This window comes from Lithobates pipiens, unplaced genomic scaffold (assembly GCF_037356315.1).
Source record: "Lithobates pipiens isolate NorthernLeopardFrog02 unplaced genomic scaffold, aLitPip1_a1.2 Scaffold_13, whole genome shotgun sequence".
Classification (NCBI taxonomy): domain Eukaryota; kingdom Metazoa; phylum Chordata; class Amphibia; order Anura; family Ranidae; genus Lithobates; species Lithobates pipiens.
Window position 1 is genome coordinate 470,413,369 of NW_027507718.1, and position 23,180 is coordinate 470,436,548.

At 44.5% G+C, this 23,180-nt stretch overlaps 1 protein-coding gene across 1 annotated transcript in view; it reads left to right on the plus strand.

The window, feature by feature from the left end:
* Positions 1-23,180, plus strand: part of SLC75A1 (solute carrier family 75 member 1) — a 106,024-nt gene that overhangs the window by 24,267 nt on the left and 58,577 nt on the right. The window contains exons 6-8 of the mRNA XM_077477880.1: positions 1,137-1,325; positions 6,474-6,582; positions 18,955-19,066. Of these exons, the coding sequence (XP_077334006.1) occupies positions 1,137-1,325; positions 6,474-6,582; positions 18,955-19,066 (410 nt within the window). The remainder of the gene's footprint in view (positions 1-1,136; positions 1,326-6,473; positions 6,583-18,954; positions 19,067-23,180) is intronic.

Below are 23,180 nucleotides of genomic sequence, written 5' to 3' on the forward strand. Positions count from 1 at the left end.
AAAATTATTAATAAAAATTACATAAAACAATCCCCTATCCCCACATTAATAATGTGTTTTTTTTTTTTTTTCAAAATTGTCTCTTTGTTTATAGCGCAAAAAATAAAAACCGCAGGGGTGATCAAATACCATCAAAAGAAAGCTCTATTTGTGGGAAAAAAGGACATACATTTTGTTTGGGAGCCATGTCGTTCAACCGCGCAATTGTCAGTTAAAGCAACGCAGTGCCGAATCGCAAAAAGGTCTTTGGCCAGCAAAATGGTCCAGGGCGTAAGTGGTTAACACCCACTCACTCGCTCACTGCCCAGGATATTGCCAGTCATTTCAAAAATAGATTGAACCAATTCATAAGATCTCTACTATATTTCCTACCTAACATGCCATGTCTACCACCACATTCAATACTTCTCTTTTGACCCTGTTACTACAGCGGAGGTTACCAAACCTTTCTCATGCACCCACCTTTCCGCTAGACAAGTGATGGCAAACCTTGGCACCCCAGATGTTTTGGAACTACATTTTCCATGATGCTCATGCACTCTGCAGTGTAGTTGAGCAACATGGGGAGTGTAATTCCAAAACATCTGGGGTGCGAAGGTTTGCCATCACTGCCTAGACCCTGTTTTCTCACAACTATGGTAACCCCCTTGTTTTATTCTGTGCTCTCTAACTCAAATCCTCAATTTCTCCCTCTCTAATGGAACCTTCTGCTTCCCTCCCCCCGGTCACCTCCCAAACATTAAAAGTCCTCAATGGACCTCACAGTCCTGAACTACTTAAGACCCATCTCCTTGCTCTCATTTAATGCAAAATGTCTAGAACGCCTAGTCTACAACTGTCTGAGCCACTACCTCACTGAAAACAACCTTTTTACACTCTGGCTTTCCCCCACAACACTACAAAATACGTGTCTACTAAAACTCACTATTGACTTACCAAATGATAAAACCAATGGCTATTACTACACACTAAGTCTGCCCGATTTTCCTAAAAAAAAACTCCACTCTTTTGGCCTCCAGGACACTCTTGGTTCTCCTCCTGCCTATTGAATTGTTCCTCCAGATGTTGTATGCAATGAATGCCCCTGGGTTAATGGAGCCTACATTTTAGGAGCTGTAATCCTCTTTTTGTTACAGGCAATGATCGGTGTTGCATTCTCAGTGGGCTTCACCATTGGACCCATGGTTGGAGCCTACTTTGCAATAAACGCAGCTGATGGAGAAGTCTTCTATGTCCGGCCCGCGTTGCTTGCCCTTACGTTCTCTGTTGTTGACCTGCTGTTCATCATACTGTTCCTTCCTGAGACGCTTCCAAAGGAGAAAAGGGTAAGACTAGCATGGACTTTTCTATAGCTTTATGTAGACTGAATTTCACTGAGGGAGTTAAATGGTAAACTGATAGTCCTATTCGTTCTAGATGCATATATCCTGCTGGTGATATTTTTGGATCAGTAAACCTAAAATAGCCATTATCATTGTGTCAGGTCAGGTGCACTAGGAACCGGAAGGGAGCCATATTGGGCTTGCAGCGTCCATCTCCCATAGCTTTACTTGCACAACAATAAACTGGATTGCAGCATGTTGATTTGCCCTCTGGTTTCTGATATCCTAATGGGCCACTGATGGCTAGATCTCTGAATCCCAGTAGTGACTTCATTCCAACCATTTTTAGATGAGACAGTTCTTTTTGGTTCTTCAGTACAGCACCCAGATAACAAAACGTAAAATGGCCCCTGGAAAATGGCAAAATGCAGCCCTTACTGAGCGCATCGTCCATTTCAGCTACTGCTACCATAGAACTTAGAAATAAGGCCCATTTTTTTTATAAAACCTAAGGCTAAACTAATGAGCCAACCCCTAAACCAGACATGTACTCCCATTAAACCGAGTTCTACCCGTAGCTAATTCCATAAAAAAAAAATTATAACATGGTATTAATTACTATAGTAACATTAGCAACATACAGCATGTTATTCAAGAGAAGAGGGGCCCCTGAAACATTCCTGAAGTATTTATCTACAACCTTAGCTTTTATTACCTGGAAACCAGATGGGGCCTTGTTTCTATTCAATTCTTAAACCACCAAAGTCCACAAAAAAGCAGAGAAAGGGTGTCCATGAGGCCTATAACCCTTTATTTATTGCTGAGCAAATATTGCGTTCAAAAATAATTTGTTCTTTGCAGTACCATTTATTTCAATAATTTTTATTAAAGTTTTCACAGTACAGGTTAAAAGACCTCAGCATCCCTTTGAACATTGTACAGTATATGTATTCCATCAGACATACAATATAAGCGAGAGGAATACACCTCTCGTTCCTTCAAGGCCATTTATCAAGTCCTAGTGTAAACTGTACCTTATTTACTTAAGTATTTGTGGTTTATGTATCGGACAATACGATGGTTACTACACCTTACTCATTACACAGTATTCTGTGGCCTTATGCATGCTATATAACATAGGTGCCAGAGTACGTCTCACCCGCTGGGAGACACCAGCTCCCCAGCTATCTATTGGGGGAGCCTGGCTTTCCAAACCACAGAGGGGCATGGTCCAGATCTCATTAGGCAAGGGTCTTACAGAGGTAAAATGGGAGAGATTATAAAAGGATGGAAAAAGGGCTCAGAGATAATGGAGGGCAGAGTTGGGGAGGGGGTTGGAGGGGGAGGGGGGAACTCCACACTCCTTGTCATGTCATTCAAGAAGGGTCCTGGTTTGTGATTGTCCGGAGATCATTTGTTAAGTATCTGATCCATGGGTCCCATACTTTGTTAAACAACTTAATTTTATCCTGCATAACTGTTGTTAGTCTTTCATTTAACATAAGACATAACACTTTGTGTTTAAATTGGTCAAATGGTAAGGCTGCAGACTTCCAGTTTCAGTAAGGAGCCTTCTATGAGTTTTTGAGGCTTCAACTACCCTGCTACCCAGGAGTGCATGTTTCGCAGACTTGACCAGGTTAATCTGGGTGAGAGTGTATATAATGTTGTAGACCCTGATCCAGAATCTCCGTACTTTGGGACATGTCCACCATATAAGGCAGCCTTTCTCAACCTTTTCAACACAGAGGAACCCTTGATGTAACTTTCTGGTCTTAGGGAACCCCTGCTAAAAATGGCTATATCTACAACTCATGATACATTAGTGTGATGGTCAGTGGGAAGAATGTTCCATACGCTTGTGGACACTGGGAAGAATTAGCCCCGTACAAATAGCTAAAAAGATCAATGGTGGCAGTTGGAACTTATCTGAGAGGCAGAAATTGCTAATTTCTCAAGGAACTCCTAGCAACCACTGGAGGAACCCTAGTTGAGAAACCCTGGTATAAGGTATGCTGTTCCCACCTGGCCACATCCCCAAAAGCACCCTGGGGTGCCTCTGGGTACAAAAGTGGACAGTCTAGTTGGTACCATATACCATCTTAATAAAACCTTTATAATTAGCTTCTATAATTGAGGTGTTGGCGGGCAATCGAGTGCCATTCCTCGAGATCTAGGGTTTCTTGAAAATCTTATTCCCATTGGGTCATATAGTTCAGTTTTTTTCCAGTACCATTTAAATTGTATTTCCACTTTTGCAGTCAAATTGGAGAAACCCTCATGATATGTTTGTGTTCCCAGTCAGTTTAAAACCAGTAATCTGCCAGCACAGTACAGACTGGGGTTAATTATGGTAACCATAACTTTCCACAGTCCTCTCCTTTACATTACGTAGTAGGGAAACGCTAACTAAGACATTTTCAGTAAGTAAAAAAGCTATTCAAATGATGAGCAGCAGTTTTTAAAATATTTATTATGTTCTGCTATGTAATTGGGAAAGCAACAGATATATAGTAGGTGTATAATCGAATTTAACTACAAACATGAAAATAAACTTTTGAAGTGGTTGTATAGTCAGAAAGTTTTTTATCTTAATGCATTCTATGCATTAAGATAAAAAGCCTTCTGTGTGCAGCAGCCCCCCTAATACTTGCCTGAGCCCCATTTCTATCCAGCATTGTCCAACAGTGTCTCGACCATCCGGGACTCCCTCCTGATTGGCTGAAGCACAGCAGCTGTGCCATTGGCTCCCGCTGCTGTCAATAAAAGTCAGTTAGCCAATCAGGAGAGAGAGGGGACGGGGTCGAACCGCAGCTACGTGTCTGAATGGACACACGGAGCTGCAGCTCAGCTTGGGTACCCCCATAGCATAGTAAGTATAACATATTAATTATTTTTATAGAAAAAAAACGTTAGAGTGGAAGAGACTACAATCATTTCAAGGTTAGGATTTTATTTCTGTCTGGGTCCCCGCTGGATAAATACCCCGCTTTTTCAGTGATTCTTCTCACTTGAACAGGAAGTAAAGGAATTCTCTGCAGCAGGCATACAGACATACATTTGAAGAGATTCCTCTCTGACATGGATGTAAAATCTCCCCAACAAGTATACATAGAGTTATAAAAATGTGACACAAGTTCCAACCCTTCCTATTCTATCCTAAATAAAATAAATGTATTGGCTGGAGCTGTACATGATACATGGCAAAACAGTGATTGTTAAGTAAAGCAGAACTAATATACATATACTACAGATTTAAAGAAATCCTAAAAGGCTGGAGTGACACTGTTGCATTGTGTTAACGCATGATGGTGCACTGCGTTGCAGTTCTTTCTCAATTACACTTAACCAACGCACCTACATTGCAGCGCATTGCAACACACATTAATGCTCTACCATAGATTGTGGTGCGCTGTTCTGCTAAAAATATTCAAATGAATGGGCTGCTTTAATTCGGTGCACATTAGTGTATGCCATAGACCCTGAAGCATGTAAGCCAATTCTTTCTAAGGGGCTGTTTTGTTATTTAAAAAAAAAAATTGTGTTTACAAACACTTTCAATTCTGATCTTCCTACTGTAGGTGTCAGTACGCCTGTATCTTCAACAGGGACATTTTGATTGAAGTTGTGTGGATATCTTTAGACACCCAAACCAGAAAAAGATGAGGCCAGTATAGTAGATTGCATTGCTGTTAGTGTATGCTGTGCACAATATGATGTGATCAGAGAGAACCAAAATGTGCAGTGTAATAGGTAACAAGTTTCTGGGATTGTACTGTTTTCTCCTTTCACATTCTTTTACCTTGGAGGCTTCTTGCTGTGCAGAGTGAAGGTCATGCAGCGGGAATGTGGGTGTTGGATCTGTAGCATTTTGTCAGGCAGGGATGAATGCCTCCTGCTCCTAATTTATCACTCACTTTAGAAGTGTCGCTCATGTGCAGGAATGTCAGCCATGGCACCAATGCAGGGTGTGTATGTGCTAAAAGACCTGACACCTTCTACTAGTATAAGCATTCTCCGGCTTTCATTATCTCAAAGTGTCTAATTCTTCACTGCATATCCTTAATATGGCTAACAAAGAGACCCCAGAGTATCCATAACCTGCTGTTCATATTTTTGTTACAGGTTACTATTTATTATTATATTTCACCTAAAAGTGCTTTCAATACCTGTAGCAGCCACCATAATGTTCTGACCAGCAAAACTCAGATATTTCCTGCTAATGCTGAAACTTCTTGAATAAAGGCCTGTGTCTTTATTTTGGCCATTGGGCGCCAATCATAGATTTTAGGTTTACATGCCCTTTAACTTTGATTCCTTGAAGTTGGACTTCTTCATTGAAATATAGATCAGCTTCACTTGCAAATGCACCCGACTACAATTAGATGCAAGAACCCCAGTGGGGGTTCCTGGCAATCAGCTGCAGAAGGCAGCCACATTGAAGGCAATAGGAGGCTGCTGGCTCCTGAAGATAACCGCAGCCACTCGCAAGTGATTGCTCACGTAGCAATCACCTGAGTGATCATTTCTGGATCCCACTGTGGTTTTTGAATCTGATTGCAGTCGGGTACATTTGCAAGTGTAAATGTACCCTGAGGGCCAGTTTTGCACCCCATGTAGTCCAGTGCGTTTTTGTTCTGCATCAAAAACGTGTAGAAAGTATGTCATATGGTTTCCAATGGCATAGTTCACACCAGTGCAGTCAGTTCTAGGGCTTTTCAGTTCCAAAAAAAAGTAGAAAATGCTGCGTCTTTCCCTGCTGCACTGGACTGTACTGGAATGCAGTAAAACACATCAAACATGCACTGGAACATGTCAAAAACACACTGGACCCTAGTATAGTGAAGAAGAAAAGCACCTGAAATATGGAAATGCATCAAAAATTCACCAAAAAACGTGCATTCAGAAACAGATCTGGAGTGCATTTTTGTGGTGTGAAACGGCCCTAAAACTGTTGGTATTGGTCTAGTGTGTGCAGGCATGTTACTTTACCAAATTACTATTGGTTCACCATAGCAAAATTCTTTCTGGCACAGAAGTAGTTAGCCTTCAAACTATTACCAGAGTCCCCCTGAAATTCAGGGCTGACCTTGTATAAGTTCTTAATCTTCTATCTGATTGTGTGTTCTAATCAATTGTAATTGTCTATAGGTGTCCTCTGTTATAGTGGGGTGTCAAGGGGCCCTAGACCTGATCAGCCCGGTGTCTCTGTTCCAGTTCTCAGCCATAACAAGAAGAGAAGATTTCCCATCTAATAGAAGTAAGTTAAAGGATAACCGCTTATTAAAATGTTGACCTTAAAGCTTTATTAAACCCACATGCAAAAATATATTGCAGCTTACCGATCCTTAGATGTGATGGCTGCATTTGTTTTATTTTTTCTCTTTCTTTTAGTGCTAGTTCATACCAGATGCAGTTCCGTGCGCTTTTTTCTGCACTAAAAATGCATGCAGTGTTTTTCATGTATTCCAATGGCTTTAGTTCACACCAATGCAGTTAGTTCCAGTCAGTTTTGTTTTTTTTCTGCACAGAACTGTACTGGAACATAGCAAATTGTTTAAAAAATGCACTGGAACTGCGTGTGGTGTGAACTGGTAAGCAAAAACTGATCTGGAACATATCCAGAGTGCGTTTTTGTGGTGTGAACTGGCCCTTAGGCTTTTTCCCCTCTGTTTTCACTTGGTGATCTGGCCAGTAACACACCTCCTGTATTAGTGTGCCCCTATTCTGGATGAAGGCGCACATGGGCAGCTTTGGACAGCAGCGTTGTCAGTCTGGGGGGAGGGGAGTGTTAGATGTACTAGCAGATTTAGATATATTTTCAAATTGAAGCCAAACTCCAGCTCACACTGCAGTTACACAAGCAGTTACCACAACATATGTATAAAAATTATTATATCTGAACACTATAACTCCTATTGGCCACAAAAGAATAATGCAAAATATAAAGTGCAGCAACTGAAAATATGAATAGCACAATGCCTACCAGCATGTGCAAATAAAGTAAAAATGTGCAATGATCAATATGCAGTATTGAATAATAGTGAAATTACTAAAATTTACATATAACTTACCATAATGTGCAAGCGTGCAATAAACAAATGTGCAATATTGAATGACAAAGTGAACATGAAAAGGAAAAAAAAGTTAATATGTGACTGATATAAAAGTGTAAAAAAATTTGATGAAGGAGGGGGAAAAAAGTTATTGTAAGCTAGTTTTCAGTGGAGAACCCACAAGAAGTGGGCAGCATTGGTCAGATGCTTGGCAGCGTGTCACCCATCACCATAGTTAAGATAAAAGGCTTACCAGAAAGCCAGCGACCACCCTTACTTAAGGGGATCACAAAGCGTTTGTTTGGATTCAAAATCCACTGGAAGGATGTCCAAGCGTCTCTCATCAGAAGCCTCTATGTACACTGGACGGTAATCGGCAGCCAGAACATCAGACAGCCTCAGCAACAGGGTGTGTTAATATGTAAAGAGACAAAAGACCCAGGATAGTTTAGTATTGTGTCTTAGGCGGTTTATTGGCAATGCTGCAGTGCTGCATACATACGTTTCAAAACTGGGGGCTCAGCTCCAGTACAAACAAGCCAAAGCAGTTCCTTGCAATTTACAAATCCATCACACATGCGCAGAGGATGTGAGCGTAGTGTCCCGACGATCGTTTCGTCAAAGGTGACGTCATCAGGTGTATGCCCACACTATAAATACTCTATTGACAAGATAAAGGAGCACTGCCACTGGTCACACAGGACGGCACAAAGCCACTAATTGAATAGTCAACCCTGACCAATTGTAAATGAAATAAGATGTAATCCTTGCAGCCATTGATGGAATAATATGTCTAACATCCCTAAAAACGACGGAGACCACAATCCTATGACAATAGAGGCACACATCGCCATCTTGTGGAAAGATAAAAAATGGAATAAAATTGATTACACAGGCTTGCCTTCCCTATATTGCCAATAGACCTTAAGTTAATCAACAAAAACTTAAACATTAAGAATTATTGTAATCAAAAATTAGTACAATACATATAAATTCTTATAAAGACTCTGAAGAATATATATATATATATATATATATATATATATATATATATATATGTATGTATGTATGTATGTATGTATGTATGTATGTATGTATGTGTATATATCTATTCAAATCCTATGTTAGGCACATGTGCATTAACTGAGGTATAAAACTATAGTAATACCTCCTGGAAGTGAACTTCTTTAATGCATCAAAATTAGTATTAAACAATGATAGACTATAGAATAAAAATTTAAGGAAAATGATTTAAAAAGGATGGAAAATATAGAATAAACAAAATTTAACTTAAAAAAATTAAGTTAAAATTGGAAAAAGGAGAAGCAATGGCCAGTATAGAATAGAGGAGACATAAATTATTAATAAAACAGTTGATGTCCCACTCAACATTCAAACCATTGAGCACATGGGAGCCCAATTTGTATATCCAGTTAGTCTCAGCTCTGGATTTATTCCGCCTGCCATTGCTCCCACACCAATGAGGAACATATTTTTCAAGGGCAACAAAGGTCGTACCACTAGGATCCCGATTGTGTTTCAAGTCATAATGTTTTGAAACATTGTGGTTGTCAAAACCTTTTCAAATGTTGGTTATGTGTTCTCCCAATCTTCTATATAATATTCATATGGTGTGTCCAACATATTCTAGGCCACAAGGGCACCTAAGGAGGTAGACAACACATTTTGTCGTACACGTAATAAACAACTTTATGGGATAAGTGTCTCCTGTGCCTGTTGAGGTAAACTCTGTAATTTTCCTACCCCAATGGGTGTTACTCTTACCGGCCTCACACTTCCCACACAGATAGTACCCCTTTAGATAAGCAAAAAAGTGGGTCTAGTAGGGGGGTTAGGCACATTGGGTGCTATTGTGTAAGTTAGAAGCACCTCTGAAAATAACACAGGACCGAGAACTTGATCATTCTTAATAATGGGCCAATGCCTCTTGGTGATTCTCTTGATTGCCCTATGTTGGCTAGAGTATGTTGTAAAAAAAAGGCAGACCAAAATCCTTCTTTTGGGGGGGGGGGGGGGTGTAGATACCTGTATAAGATACCTGTACACCCCTTCGCATCACCCCCGCTGTGTTCTGGGAAACACACAGGTCCCAGAACACAGCGGGGACCAGTGAGGACGCAGAGTGCCACTCACGAATTCGCAGTAGGGAACCGGGAAGTGAGGCTGCAATGCTTGGCTTTCTGATTCCCTCACCGAGGATGGCGAGGGGACAGCCAAGAAACGAGCAATTGCTCGGCTTCGGCTGCCGACATCGCGGGCACCCTGGACAGGTAAGTGTCCATTTATTAAATGTAAGCAGCTGCAGTAATTGTAGCTGCTGGCTTTTAATATATATTTTTTTTGAGTAGACCCCCCGCTTTTAAGGAGGCATCTGTTTTGAGAACAAGATTTATAGCTAAATGTTATGACAGCGTGGTTTTAGATTTCCTTATAGTGGAAGTCAGGAGCTATTGGTTGACAAACTGCCCCGGGGGGTGGGGGGAACAAAGGATTTTGGTCTGGCTTTTTTTACAACATACTCTAGCAAACATTGGGCAATCAAGAGGCATTGGCCAGTTATTAAGAACGATCAAGTTCTTGGTCCTATGTTATTTTACAGAGGTACTTCTAACCTAAGGAGCACAATAGCACCCAATGTTCCTAACTCCCCTACTAGACCCCTACTAGACCCACTTTCTCAAATCGCCTTTCAGGACAACCCCGGAGGGAGTGTAGCTCCACCTTCTTCTCAGGAAACACATGCCCACTTTAAAAACACCTCCTCTTCCCCCATGGCTTCAGTTATTGTGCTTCCTCCATGGGGGAAGCATGTGCCTGGAACCAGGGGAAAGCTACACTCTCTCCGGGGTAGAGCAGGCTTACCATGCGGTGGATTGTTGTTTCATGGCCCCCAGCAGCTTCTCCAGGGGTGAGGGGTCTCCTGGGGCTCCTGGTCTCGCCATCTCACGGGAACGAGGAACCCTCAGAGCACTGGCGTTGTGAGCCTGGAGGCCGCTGGATAGCGCAGGGAGGGCTCTGCAGCTGGCAGAGGTCGCTGCAGGTCAGTGACACGCTCCGTTTTTGGGTCCAGGTCCCAGTCGGCTATAACATTTCCGGTGACGCAGAGCACACTGAGGGAGCGTGGCGCCGTGGTTCAAGCGCCTGGAACGCAAGGACCAAGGAGCGGGTCAGGTGACCTTGTGCTTCCGCTTCCGGCCAGCTCTGATGACCGGGAAAATTCAAATGAATGGCGCAATTGAATAGGAAAAAGCTGTCCTACTCAGTGGAATGGACGAGGGCAAGATGGCGATGGTGGAGGCAGGCGCCCCTAGTATCAGTCCAGCCCAGGTAGGTGAGGTGCAGCGGCGCCTTCTGGCTACATTAATGGGCTATCTTTGTGTTGTTTTTGTTCCCCCCCCTGTCGGGGGCCTGTCGCTGCAGGGTCAGAGGTGACGTCTCTCGGACCCTGCAGCATGGTTCAGGGGTCTCACTGGTGGCCTGTTGTTGGTGGGTCTCTGCACTGGCTTGGTGGTAGTAGGCTTACAGGTAATCACCTAGTGAGTTTAAACTGTATGTCATTTCAGGAAAAGTCGCTAGGAAAGTCTAAACCAAGCCAGAGGAAATGTCCTTCTTGCAAGAACCCCCTTAGAGACTCATGGCAGAAGGCAATGGGCAGAGTTTGTTTCAAGGAGTTGATGGAAGAGGAAACATCCCAGCAGTATAAGGAGTTATTTTCCTTGGTTAAAAAGCTGACAAACTCATTGAGTTCCGTCAGGTCCATCTTGATACAAAACCCATCCGGGCAGGCCGAGCCTCAGAACCCACCGCCTAATCCCAGGGCATCGTTGTCCAGACCAGTTGAGACCAAGGACTCTGGCGACGAGGGGGGTAGTACTCTTGTCTCCCTCAGGGACTCTGAAGAGGAGGAAGAGGAAGAAGATCGCAGGGACTCTCGGTACAAGCTATCACTAGAGGAGGTAGATGATATCTTAAGGGCGATCTACACGACTCTAGAAATTCAGGAGGAAAAAGTACAGCTGTCGGTTCACGACAAAATGTACCAGGGGATGGTCGAAACAAAACGTAGAGTTTTTCCAGTCCACAGGGTCCTCTCGGATACAGTTAAAAAAGAGTGGAAAGACCCAGAAAGCCCTCAAGAGAAGGTTTCCTTTTGAGGACAAGGACTCGGAGGTATGGAACAAGAAGCCTCGAGTCGATGCAGCTTTTTCGCAAGTATCTAGAGGAACGGACCTAGCTTTTGAGGATATGGCAATCCTAAAAGACCCAATGGACAAGAAAGCTGACTCCATCCTCAAAAAAACTTGGGATGCAGCGTCAGTGAGTCTGAAGCCAGCCATGGCCGCTACAGTGGTGGCCAGGAACCTGGAATGCTGGGTGGAGAAACTGAAAAGCCATGTAGAAGCGGGGATGCCCCGCAAGGATCTCTTGGAGTCTTTCCCACTGATTTTGACTCAATTATATGGCGGACACATCAGCAGAGTCGGTCAAGCTAGCCGCCAGGTCTTCAGCTCTTGTGAATTCAGCCAGGAGGGCAATCTGGCTGAAAACGTGGGCAGGGGACACAGCCTCTAAGGTCGAGCTTTGTAGCCTGCCTTTTTCAGGTGATTTTCTCTTTGGTCCCGACCTAGAGTCAGTGCTGGACAGGACGGCTGACAAGAAGAAGACCTTTCTGGCCAAGAAAAAGCAAACTGTCAAGAAAATTTTTCGTGCTCTTCAACAGTCCCATAAGAAAGACCAGGACCGTAAGAGCCGGTGGGGTCCACAGAGAGGTAGAGGTAGGGGCGGAGTTCTCTTTAGATCTCCCCCAGAGCAGGCCTCTAAAAGCAAGTGACATCTCTCTCCAGTGGGGGGGAGACTGTCAGCTTTTCTCGAACAGTGGGACGCAGTGTCCCCAAGTTTGTTTGTAAAAAGCTTCATCGCTCAGGGGTACAGACTAGGGTTTTCAGAACCACCCCCGAGCAGGTTCTATGTGACGGCCTTACCGAGGGAACAGGAGAAGGCCTCTGCAATGACGGTCCTGTTGCAGGAGCTGATGCAGCAAAAGGTCTTGATCCAAGTCCCAGTAAGTCAGCAAGGCAGGGGGATTCTACTCCCATATCTTTTTGGTGAGGAAACCCTCAGGGAAGTACCGTCTGCTCCTGAACTTAAAAGTTCTGAACAGGTCAATACGGTACAAACACTTCAGGATGGATACAATTTTTTCCATCACAAAATTGTTGACCCCAGATTGTTTCATTGCGTCCCTGGATCTAAGGGATGCCTATCTCCATACACCCATTCACCAGGCATCTCAGCAGTTTTTTGCGCCTGGCAGTGGATCTAGGGAGTTCGGTATGGCACCTTCAATTCAGGGCTCTGCCATTCGGACTCTCGTCCTCCCCCAGAGTCTTTACAAAAATTATGACAGAGGCTCTGGAGCCCCTGAAGGGGGATTTCAGTCATCCCTTATTTGGACGACCTTTTGTTTTTCGCGGACTCCAAGGAGCAGGTCCTAGTCAATCTCCAGACGTCCCAGTCTCACCTCAAAAGCCTGGGGTAGCTTCTGAATCTGGCCCCCTCACAGGAGATGAGGTTTCTGGGTTATTCAATAGATTCGGTTCTTTAGAAGGTGATCCTGCCGCTGGAAAAGCAGGAAAAGATGCAGCTAGCTGTAAAGCAGGTACAAAGCAACCAGACAGTCTCAGTCAGGTCGGCAAAAAGGTACTAAAGGTTTCACCCCAGGCGGATCTGGAGTCGCATTTCCACGCTGTCATCCTCACCCGAATTACCAGTTAAGGCAAGCTAGGGTAAGCCATTGGAGCAAATTGATGGTGCAACTGCTTCTCACATCTCCGGCCCTGTATACATGACTGAAGATGTCCTTTCCTCCACCCTGCAGGTTCTGGAAGGAAGATTGGCTACTTTAATTGCATCCTCCATTTAAATGGATAGGAAGCGTGCTAGATCCCCCTCTCCCACTTCAGAACCTTTGCAAGGGGAACAGTGGGCACAGGGGGAGGTGTTACCCTCAGACAATCAGGAGGAAAAACAAACCGATGATTCCTCTGCGGAGGAAACAATTGTAGATGAACCTTTTTCAGTCTCTCAATCTGAGAAATTGTTGATACAATCTCTTACGGAGATGGTTCCTTCTACTTTCATGCTACCTCTAACGGAGTCTCCTGAAAGCTTGAATTCTTCTTTGGGTTCCTTAAAACCTTCTCAACCTTTGCATGCATTTCCTGCACATGCTTTACTAGAACAGCTTATTTTTGCTGGATAGGATCACCCGGATAAGCATTTTCTCCCTCCTAAGAGATTTTCAGTTCTCTATCCCCTGGAGGAGAAATTCTTTAAAAAATGGAAAGTACCAGCAGTTGACGCTGTGATTTCCAGTGTGAATAAAGGCCTAACTTTTCCTGTAGACAATGCACACATGCTTAAGGATCCAACAGATAAAAAGTTGGAATCCCTGTGAAAATCTACTTTTACCTTGGCAGGTGCCGTTACTCAGCCTGCAGTCGCTGCAATAGGCGTATGTCAATCCCTAAAGGACCAATTTTAACAGGCCCTTAGAGAGGCTCCTGCACAACAAGCTTGAGTATTGGCTGAACTGCTAAAAGAATTATGCTTTGCCATAGCTGCCATTAAACATTCTATTCACCAGGCGTTCCCACCTTCCGCTTATCCTTGTGCATATGCGTAGAACCCTGTGATTAAAAAATTGGTCAGCTGAAGCACCATGTAAAAACCTCCTAACTAGGTTCCCTTTTCATGGGGAGCGACTATTTGGAGAAGACTTGGACAAATATATCCAAACAAAAATAATCTTTTGCCAGTCAAAAGAAAGTATAAACGCCCTTCATTTAAACAGGCTCTTTGCCCTGCGCCAGGGGCTTCCGCATCTAGGCAGTGGAGACGGCCTCCGCCGACCAACTCTAGACAAAAACCTCAGGGTCAGACCCAGGCTCAAAAGAGGTCCTGGGGTCAGAAACCTGCAAGGAGAAATTCTAAAGCCTCATAATGAAGAGGCAACCCCCCTCACCAAGGTGGGGGGAAGACTTCTGCAGTTTTCATAAGTCTGGAAAGAGGAAATTCAGGACAGGTGGGTCATCTCCATGGTAACGCTGGGGTACAAGCTGGAATTTTGGGAATTTCCATCGTCTTGTTTCCTGAGGTTAAGCATTCCCAAAGATCCAGAGAAAAGACTATCTTTGTTTCAGGCACTAGACCGAATCATTTCTCAAGGGATGATCATACAGATCCCTGCAAAAGAGCAAGGTTTGGGATTTTATTCAAACCTTTTTATGGTACCAAAACCAAATGGAGATATCAGACCCATTCTAGATCTAAAAAATCTAAATCAGATCCTGAAGATCCGCTCCTTTCGCATGGAGACGATAAGGTCAGTAGTTTTTATCCTTCTGGGAGGAGAACTTATTTTTCCAGTTTGTAGCCCTGCCCCTCGGGCTAGTCACAGCACCCCGGGTGTTCACAAAAGTGCTGGCCCCACCTCTAGCCAGGGTATGGGCACAGGGCATAACAGTCGTAGCGTACCTAGACGATCTATTGCTAATAGATCAGTCGGTGGCTCGTTCGGAGCAAAGCACTGCACTTATCTGGAAAGTTTGCGATGGGTTCTCAACCTAGAGAAATCTTCCTTAATACCGCTAAAAGGCTGGAGTACTTGGGTCTGATCATAAACACAGCCCAGGAAAAGGTGTTCTTGCCTCAGGCAAAGATCAACTCCATAAGAGAGCTGGTGCAGATGGTCGGGTCAAAAGGTGATCCCTTTATTCGCCTCTGTATGAGGTTGCTGGGAACCATGGTGGCTTCATTCTAAGCAGTCCGCTATGCCCAATTCCATTCAAGAATGTTGCAAAACCGTATTCTGTCGACTTGGAACAAAACAATTCAAGCTTTAGACGTGCGAATGTGGCTGTCCCAAGAGTATCCCAAAGCCTCACTTGGTGGTTACTAACCCAGAATCTGCTGAAATAAAAATCCTTCAGACCAGTCATCTGGAAAGTGGTAACCACAGATGCCAGCCTTTCAGGCTGGGGAGCAGCACTAGAAAAGACCACTGTCCAGGGACAGTGGTCAAGAGCCAAAAAAACCTTGACCATCGATATCCTAGAGATTCGGGCAGTGTGTCTGGCTCCGAAGGCCTGGACTTTCAGGTTACGGGATTGTCCTGTCAGGATTCAATCCGACAATGCCACAGCTGTGGCCTATATCAATCACCAAGGGGGCACCAAAAGTCTCTCAGCGCAGAGAGAGGTGAACCATATTCTAACTTGGGCAGAAAGGAATGTTCCGTGCCTATCGGAGTAGAGAATTGGAAGGTGGACGTGAGTCACCAGCAGTTATTCCCAGGGGAATGCTCTCTTCACCCTGACCATATTTTGGGCTGTTTGCCAAATATAGGGGACTCCAGCCGTAGGGGGAGGGACAATGGGCCTTCCACTGCCATCTTTACGATTTCTGCATACCATGGCCTTCTGGGCCATGCTGGTGCCACCAGAATCACCAGCTTTCTTTCCAGCTTGATCCTGCAAAGAAGTTGAGGCAGCAACTGAATAGGGAGGATCTAATATTTTAAAGTTAACACAACAGTTTTTTTCTCTTTTTCAATAAAGCTTTTACATGAATAAATAAAAGCTGATCGTTAACACCCCTGCTAGTGGAAAATGGTCTCAGCACTCTTAATGTACTAATCTGAAAGGGGACCAAGTCTTGCATTTCTTCTGCCAGCCAGCTAAACGCCAGTTATCCTTTTCCTGTTGTGGGCTAGAATATTGAATCAAGCATTTGATTGGTGACCGTTCCTAGCACGCCCAAGTTTCACTTTGCTATTTTTTTTACAAGCACCCCATTAAAGTGGTTGTAAAGGTTCATGTTTTTTCACTTTAATGCATCTTATGCATTAAGGTGAAAAAAACACCTGTCAGTGACCGGCCTCCCAGCCCCCCCATTTTATTTACCTGGACTCTCAAAATTGTCCCACAGGGACACGCTGTCTCTCGGCTCTTAATTGGATAAATTAATAGCAGCGCAGCCATTGACCCCTGCTGTCAATCAAATCCAATTACGTGGGCGGTGGGGGTGGGGCTGAGTCCTGCATTCAGGTTCTATGGACGCAAATTGCTGGACTCGGGAGCATGCCCGCAAGGTAACAATTTGGACGAGCGCTTCTCCTAGGGGGTTATCTGATATGGGGAGGAGCTGGGAGAGTGTCGGGGGGGGGGGGGCCCAGAAGACCAGGTTCAGGGCCACTCTGTACAAAACGATCTGCACATTGGAGGCTAGTATGACATGGTTTTTTTTTTTTTTTTTGTTTTTGTTTTTTAATAACAAACAAACCTTTTGTGTCACTTTAAACAAGGAAATGCATGTGTAATGATTTTCCACTCTAGTGTTGTCAGGTAGGCATTTCCAGAGTATTTCACTTCTTAGAGGGGGCAAAGGAAGTACCAGTGTTTCATATGCTAATTGCCTGGCTATCTTCCTGATAGCTTATACAGTGCACCCGGAAAGTGCTCAGTCCTTCACTTTTTCCACATTTTGTTATGTTACACCCTTTTTTCCAAAATTGATTAAATTAATTTTTCTCCCTAAAATTCTTCAAACCATTCCCCATAATAACAACATGGAAGAAGTTTGTTTGAAATCTTTGCAAATTTATTAAAAATAAAAAAAATAAAAAAAAAGGTACATAAGTATTTACAGACTTTGCTCAATGCTTTGTTGAAGCACCTTTGGCACCAATTACAGTCTCAAGTCTTTTTGAATATGATGCTACAAGCTTGGCACACCTATTTTTGGGCAGTTTCTCCCATTTTTCTTTGCAGGACCGTTCAAGCTCCAACAGGTTGGAATGGGGGGCATTGGTGTACAGCCATTTTCAGATCTCTCCAGAGATGTTCAATCGGGTTCAAGTCTGGGCTCTGGCTGGGCCACTCAAGGTCATTCACAGAGTTGTCCCATAGCCACTCCTTTGTTATCTTGGCAACTTTACATTGTTGCATTAATCTTTCCCTCAATCCTGACTAGTCTCCCAGTTCCTCCTGCTGAAAAACATCCTCACAGCATGATGCTGCCACCATCATGCTTCACTGTAGGGATGGTATTGGCCAGGTGATGAGCGGTGCCTGGTTTCCTCCAGACACAACGCCTGCCATTCAAGCCAAGGAGTTCAATATTTGTTTCATCAGACCAGAGAATTTTGTTTCTCATGGTCTGAGAGTCCTTCAGGTGCCTTTTGGCAAAATCCAGGTGGGCAGTCATGTGCTTTTACTGAGGAGTGGCTTCCGTCTGGCCATTCAACAATTCAGCCCTGATTGGTGGAGTGCCGCAGAGATGGTTGTTCTTCTGGAAGGTTCTCCTCTCTCCACAGTGAAATGCTGGAGCTCTGTCAGAGTGGCCATCGGGTTCTTGGTTACCTCCCTAAGGCCCTTCTCCCCCGATCGCTCAGGCTGGGTGACCCACTCTAGGAAGAGTCCTGCCAAACTTCTTCCATTTACAGATGATGGAGGCCACTGTGCTAATTGGGACCTTCAATGCTGCACCTGCTTTTTCTGTAACCTTCCCCAGATCTGTGCCTCAATACAATCCTGTCTCGGAGGTCTACAGACAATTCTTTGGACTTCATGGCTTGGTTTGTGCTCTGACATGCACTGTTAACTGTGGAACCTTTCTGAAGACAGGTGTATGCCTTTCCAAATCATGTCCAATTGACTGAATCTACCACAGGTGGACTCCGATCAAGTTCTAGAAACCTCTTAAGGATAATCAGTGGAAACAGGATGTACCTGACCTCAATTTTGAGTGTCATGGCAAAGATTGTGAAAACTTATGTACATGTGATTTATTTTATTTTATTTATTTCCCATTTTTTATTTTTAATAAATTTGCAAAAATTTCAAAAAACTTCTTTCACGTTGTCATTATGGGTTATAGTTTGTAGAATGTTGAGGACAATAATGAATTTAATCCATTTTGGAATAAGGCTGTAACATAACAAAGTGTGGAAAAAGTGCTCTGAATACTTTTCAGATGCACTGTATTGTTTTTTATTATTATTTACTTCTTCCTATTGACTATAGCAGGGGTGGTTTATTTATTTCTATCCCGTACACTTTAAGGAGATTTATGCTCACTTCTCACGCCCATGGTGACATGAACAGTGGAAGGGTTAGAATCTTGTCAGTATTTTGTATTACTGACTGCACCCCATTGAAGAGATTCACCCTCACTTCCTGTTGCAGTACTGCTGTGTGGTATGGGAAGGGGAAATATTCCTAGTGTGGGCTCTAGAAATGGGGATACAGTACTTTTTAAACAGAACAAACACAAAGGGACCCGCATATAAATGTTGTTCCCAAGGATATATTCTAATGCTTCCACTATATGAGGTAACACTTCATTTCCTAACATGCACTAGAATGACCGCTTGAATCTGATTTCATTTTTTAATGCATAGATTTAAGTTCTGTAGCTTCATCACCTCCAAGTTTATTATTGCATAAGAACCATCTGAAGCTTATGTATGTAACACGTGAATTATCTGTGTGCAGATGTACAGAATCTCCGAATGCTGGGTCTGGTCTACTTCCTGTATCTCTTTTTCTTCTCCGGCCTGGAGTACACCATCAGCTTCCTCACTCACCAGCGCTTTCAGTTCAACAGGTAAGTTCAGTGGAGGGATAGAGTATACGGGACAATGGAAAACCACTAAACATGATGATGGGAGTAACCATAATTTCTGCTGCTTTTATACATGAAGGAAAATACGTCCATACAATAGCTTATTAGGATATTAGAAGTCAATGAAAAAAATCTTAAAGTGATTTATTATTGGTTCTAAATTTAAAATGTTTTTATCTTAATGCATTCCCTGCATTAAGATAAAAAATATTTTAGAACGTGCTGTGAATGCACAGTAGGTAAAATGCTGTGTAAATTATTGACACTATGTAAATACCTGTAATAAATTCCTGCTGCTGGAAGCAGTTGTGGGCCATGTGGCTATCCCATCACTGTCAGCTGTGTTGATGTCTGCTAATTAGAATTGCGTATTCCCTTTTCACGTGTGTAGAGGGCAGCAGACGAGCTGTAATATTCCTGGAATGTCTCTCTTGGAGTATGTCTGGCCATGGCGAAGCCCCTGAGCTCTGTTGTGCACACATAGCAGAAATAGTGCCCCGCTGTCAGCTTATTTCTGACATTCCATTTTATCCCATCTCCAGCCACAAATGGAGTGGGATTATGCCATGAAGTGAATGAGGATGTTCAGCCAACAACCGATCGCAGTGCTGGGACTACTGATTGTTTATCAGGATTATCTGCTTCATGTGTTCTTCTCTTTTAACCAGCAAATATTACGCTCTCACTCCCAAATGTGTTTAGAATTTCTAATTTTACTCGGTTTAAAGTGGACCGGTCACTTATACAGAATTGTATATCAAATCTCAGCTCCTTCCTTTTGGGGTGGGGAATTTAGAATGACTGTCATGTTTTATTGTCTGGGTCTCTATTGAGGGATTTTCTGGCTTTCTTTCCTGGTTTAAATATATTGTCTTTCCCTTCCTGTTTCAGTGACCTCTGTTTCTCTTCCTTTTGCATTGACCTCATTTTTCCCCTCATTTCTTGTCCTGTTGTCACAGGGATTAAAAGAACATGGAAATATCTCTAATAGAATGATAGAGAGCAAAAAAAAGTTTGGCAAAGATTCAAACCCATCCCAACTCTGTTCAAAACAATAAAAATCGGTTTTGGCTGGGGTTGGGATTTAAAGGAGAAGGACAGCCAAAGCTTGTTTGGCTGTACTTCTCCTGTGGATCGCAGGAGTGCAGTTAGTTTTACACTCTTGTGACACATTATCAGCAGACAGCGGGCTAAAGCCTGCTGTCAGTGGCGTCAAAGCTGGTCCAAGCTGCTGAGAGCCTAAACCAGCCACTCCCACCCCACCCACAGCCCACCACTCCAGTAAGCGAGAAGGGGGGGGGGGGGAGCAGAGAGCCAGTGACTGACAGCACCTCCCTGCTGATGGAGATGTGAGAACCGAGCGATCGGGTGCTCAGTGTTAGAGGCACCAGGACAGATGCAGCATTGGACCGATGCTGCGTCCACCTAGATAAGTATGATTCTAATAAAAAGCAAAAAACCCATACATCTCTTTTAAGGTGACACATGTCACTACCCATGCCCAGGGCCACTCCAGCCCCCATGTACTTACCTTTGCTCTCTTGCAGCTCCCTTCTTCTCTACAGTAAGAATGCTTGATACTTCTAGGTATGGGGGAGGATGTGGCCTTCTTTACTGTTACACTGCTTAGCCCAGCATCAAATTACTAGAAACAAGCACTGTTACATGACCAGTGATGTCACCAATCCCCAAGGTTGCCCAGTGTTGCTGATTAAGACAAATGAGCACCAAGGAAGCACACATGAAGTGAGTATAAGGGGGTTGCTGGGCCCTGCGTAGAGACACTGAATGATGCCTTGCCCTGCAAGGACCCCCTTAAAGTGATACTAAAGGTTTGTTTTTTATTATTATTTTTTTTTAATCCTGTTCCTTTAAGGGAGTATATTGTCTGTTCACTTAGCATTTCCTTCATTTTTGTTTGGAAGTGCTTTTTTTGGCTGTCTGTTTTAGCCACTTCCGGTTCTGTTCTTGTCCTAGAAGGTTGCCCCAACAGCAGAGCCCTTCTGTATGGGGTTTACATTGCGTGTGTGCCCCCTTCACTGGTACTTCATCCCTGTGGTGAGACCAGTGGCGGCTGGTGAAGTTTTAGGATGGTGGGGTGCCAGACCCCACCCCTTCCTGGCTGGTCCCTCCCACTTCTCATAAGCCACACCCCTTATAGAATCCACCCACTCCATCCCCTGTATTCCACTTGCTTCCACTCAGTGTCAGGAGTATACAGCATTTCTCACAAAGCCTGGCATATAGCATTTCTCACAAGCTTGGCATGTAGCATTTCTCACAAGCCTGGCATGTAGCATTTCTCACAAGCCTGGCATGTAGCATTTCTCACAAGCCTGGCATGTAGCATTTCTCACAAGCCTGGCATGTAGCATTTCTCACAAGCCTGGCATGTAGCATTTCTCACAAGCCTGGCATGTAGCATTTCTCACAAGCCTGGCATGTAGCATTTCTCACAAGCCTGGCATGTAGCATTTCTCACAAGCCTGGCATGTAGCATTTCTCACAAAGCCTGGCATGTAACATTTCTCACAAGCCTGGCATGTAGCATTTCTCACAAAGCCTGGTATAGAACATTTCTCACAAAGCCTGGTATAGAACATTTCTCACAAAGCCTGGCATAGAACGTTTCTCACAAAGCCTGGCATAAAGCATTGCTCACAAATCCTGGCATATAGCATTGCTCACAAATCCTGGCATGTAGCATTGCTCACAAATCCTGGCATGTAGCATTGCTCACAAATCCTGGCATATAGCATTGCTCACAAATCCTGGCATATAGCATTGCTCACTAATCCTGGCATATAGCATTGCTCACTAATCCTGGCATATAGCATTTCCCACAAACCTGGCATATAGCATTGTGTCATTGCTGGAGGGTGGCGTCAGTGCTGGAGGGTGGCGTCAGTGTCAGTGCTGGAGGGTGGCGTCAGTGTCAGTGCTGGGGGGTGGCGTCAGTGTCAGTGCTGGGGGGTGGCGTCAGTGTCAGTGCTGGGGGGGTGGCGTCAGTGTCAGTGCTGGGGGGGGGTAAGATGAGTGTCAGTGCTGGGGGGGTGGGATGAGTGTCAGTGCTGGGGGGGGTGGCGTCAATGTTAGTGCTAGGGGGGGTGGCATCAATGTCAGTACTGCGGGGAGATGGGATGAGTGTCAGTGCTGGGGGAATGGGATGATTATCAGTGCTGGGGGGGTGGCATCAGAGTCAGTGCTGGGGGTGGGTGGGATGAGTGTCAGTGCTGGGGGGGAATGGGATGAGTGTCAGTGCTGGGGGGGGGGTGGGATGAGTGTCAGTGCTGAGGGGAGATAGGATGAGTCAGTGTCAGTGCTGGGGGGTGGGATGGAATCAGCGGTGGTGGTGGGGACTGGGTTCATTGGCAATGGCAGCGCTGGGGATTCCCCTGCATTTCTCTGTGTCTCTGTGTGAAAACTCACACTGTGGCCGTGACCTACTGCAGCTCCTCCCCCATCACTGTACTCCCTGCATGAGTCGGCAATCATCTGCTTATTGCTTGTGATGAAATTGTCAGACCTGGCGAAGAGACAGCGTGGGGCTGGGCGGTGTGCAGAGAGTCAGACAGACAGGCAGCATGTGTGTGTGGCTGTGCGCGATCGAGGGGCAAGAATCAGTGTGTCAGCGCTGCACAGCAGTGCACTGACTTGCCTTCAATACTAAAGGTCGACTCCTCCCCTTGTGACAGGGAAACCAGTGAGTCACTCCATCCGGTCATCCACCCCCATAGTATCGCGGCCGCCCACTGTCCTCTCCTCCGGTCCCCGCCAGCCAATCCTAGGCTAATAATAATAAATCTGACCAATCCCAGGAGAGTGGGAGTGTGTGCGGGCGCCCTGCACACACCCTAAACACAGGCAAATCAGCTTCCCAGCCTGTATTCAGCTGATTGCAGGCTGGGAAGCTTCCCATAGACCACAGCATGTCTGGCGCCCGGTCACTCTTAAAGTGACTTTTTTTTTTTTTTTTAACTTGGGGGGCGTCCCCTATGGACGGACCGCCACTGGGTAAGACACTGTCTGCGCTCACAGGCACGAGAGGCACGGGAGCCGTTGGCATGTCTAAGATGCTGTATCTCCGCCTCCCATG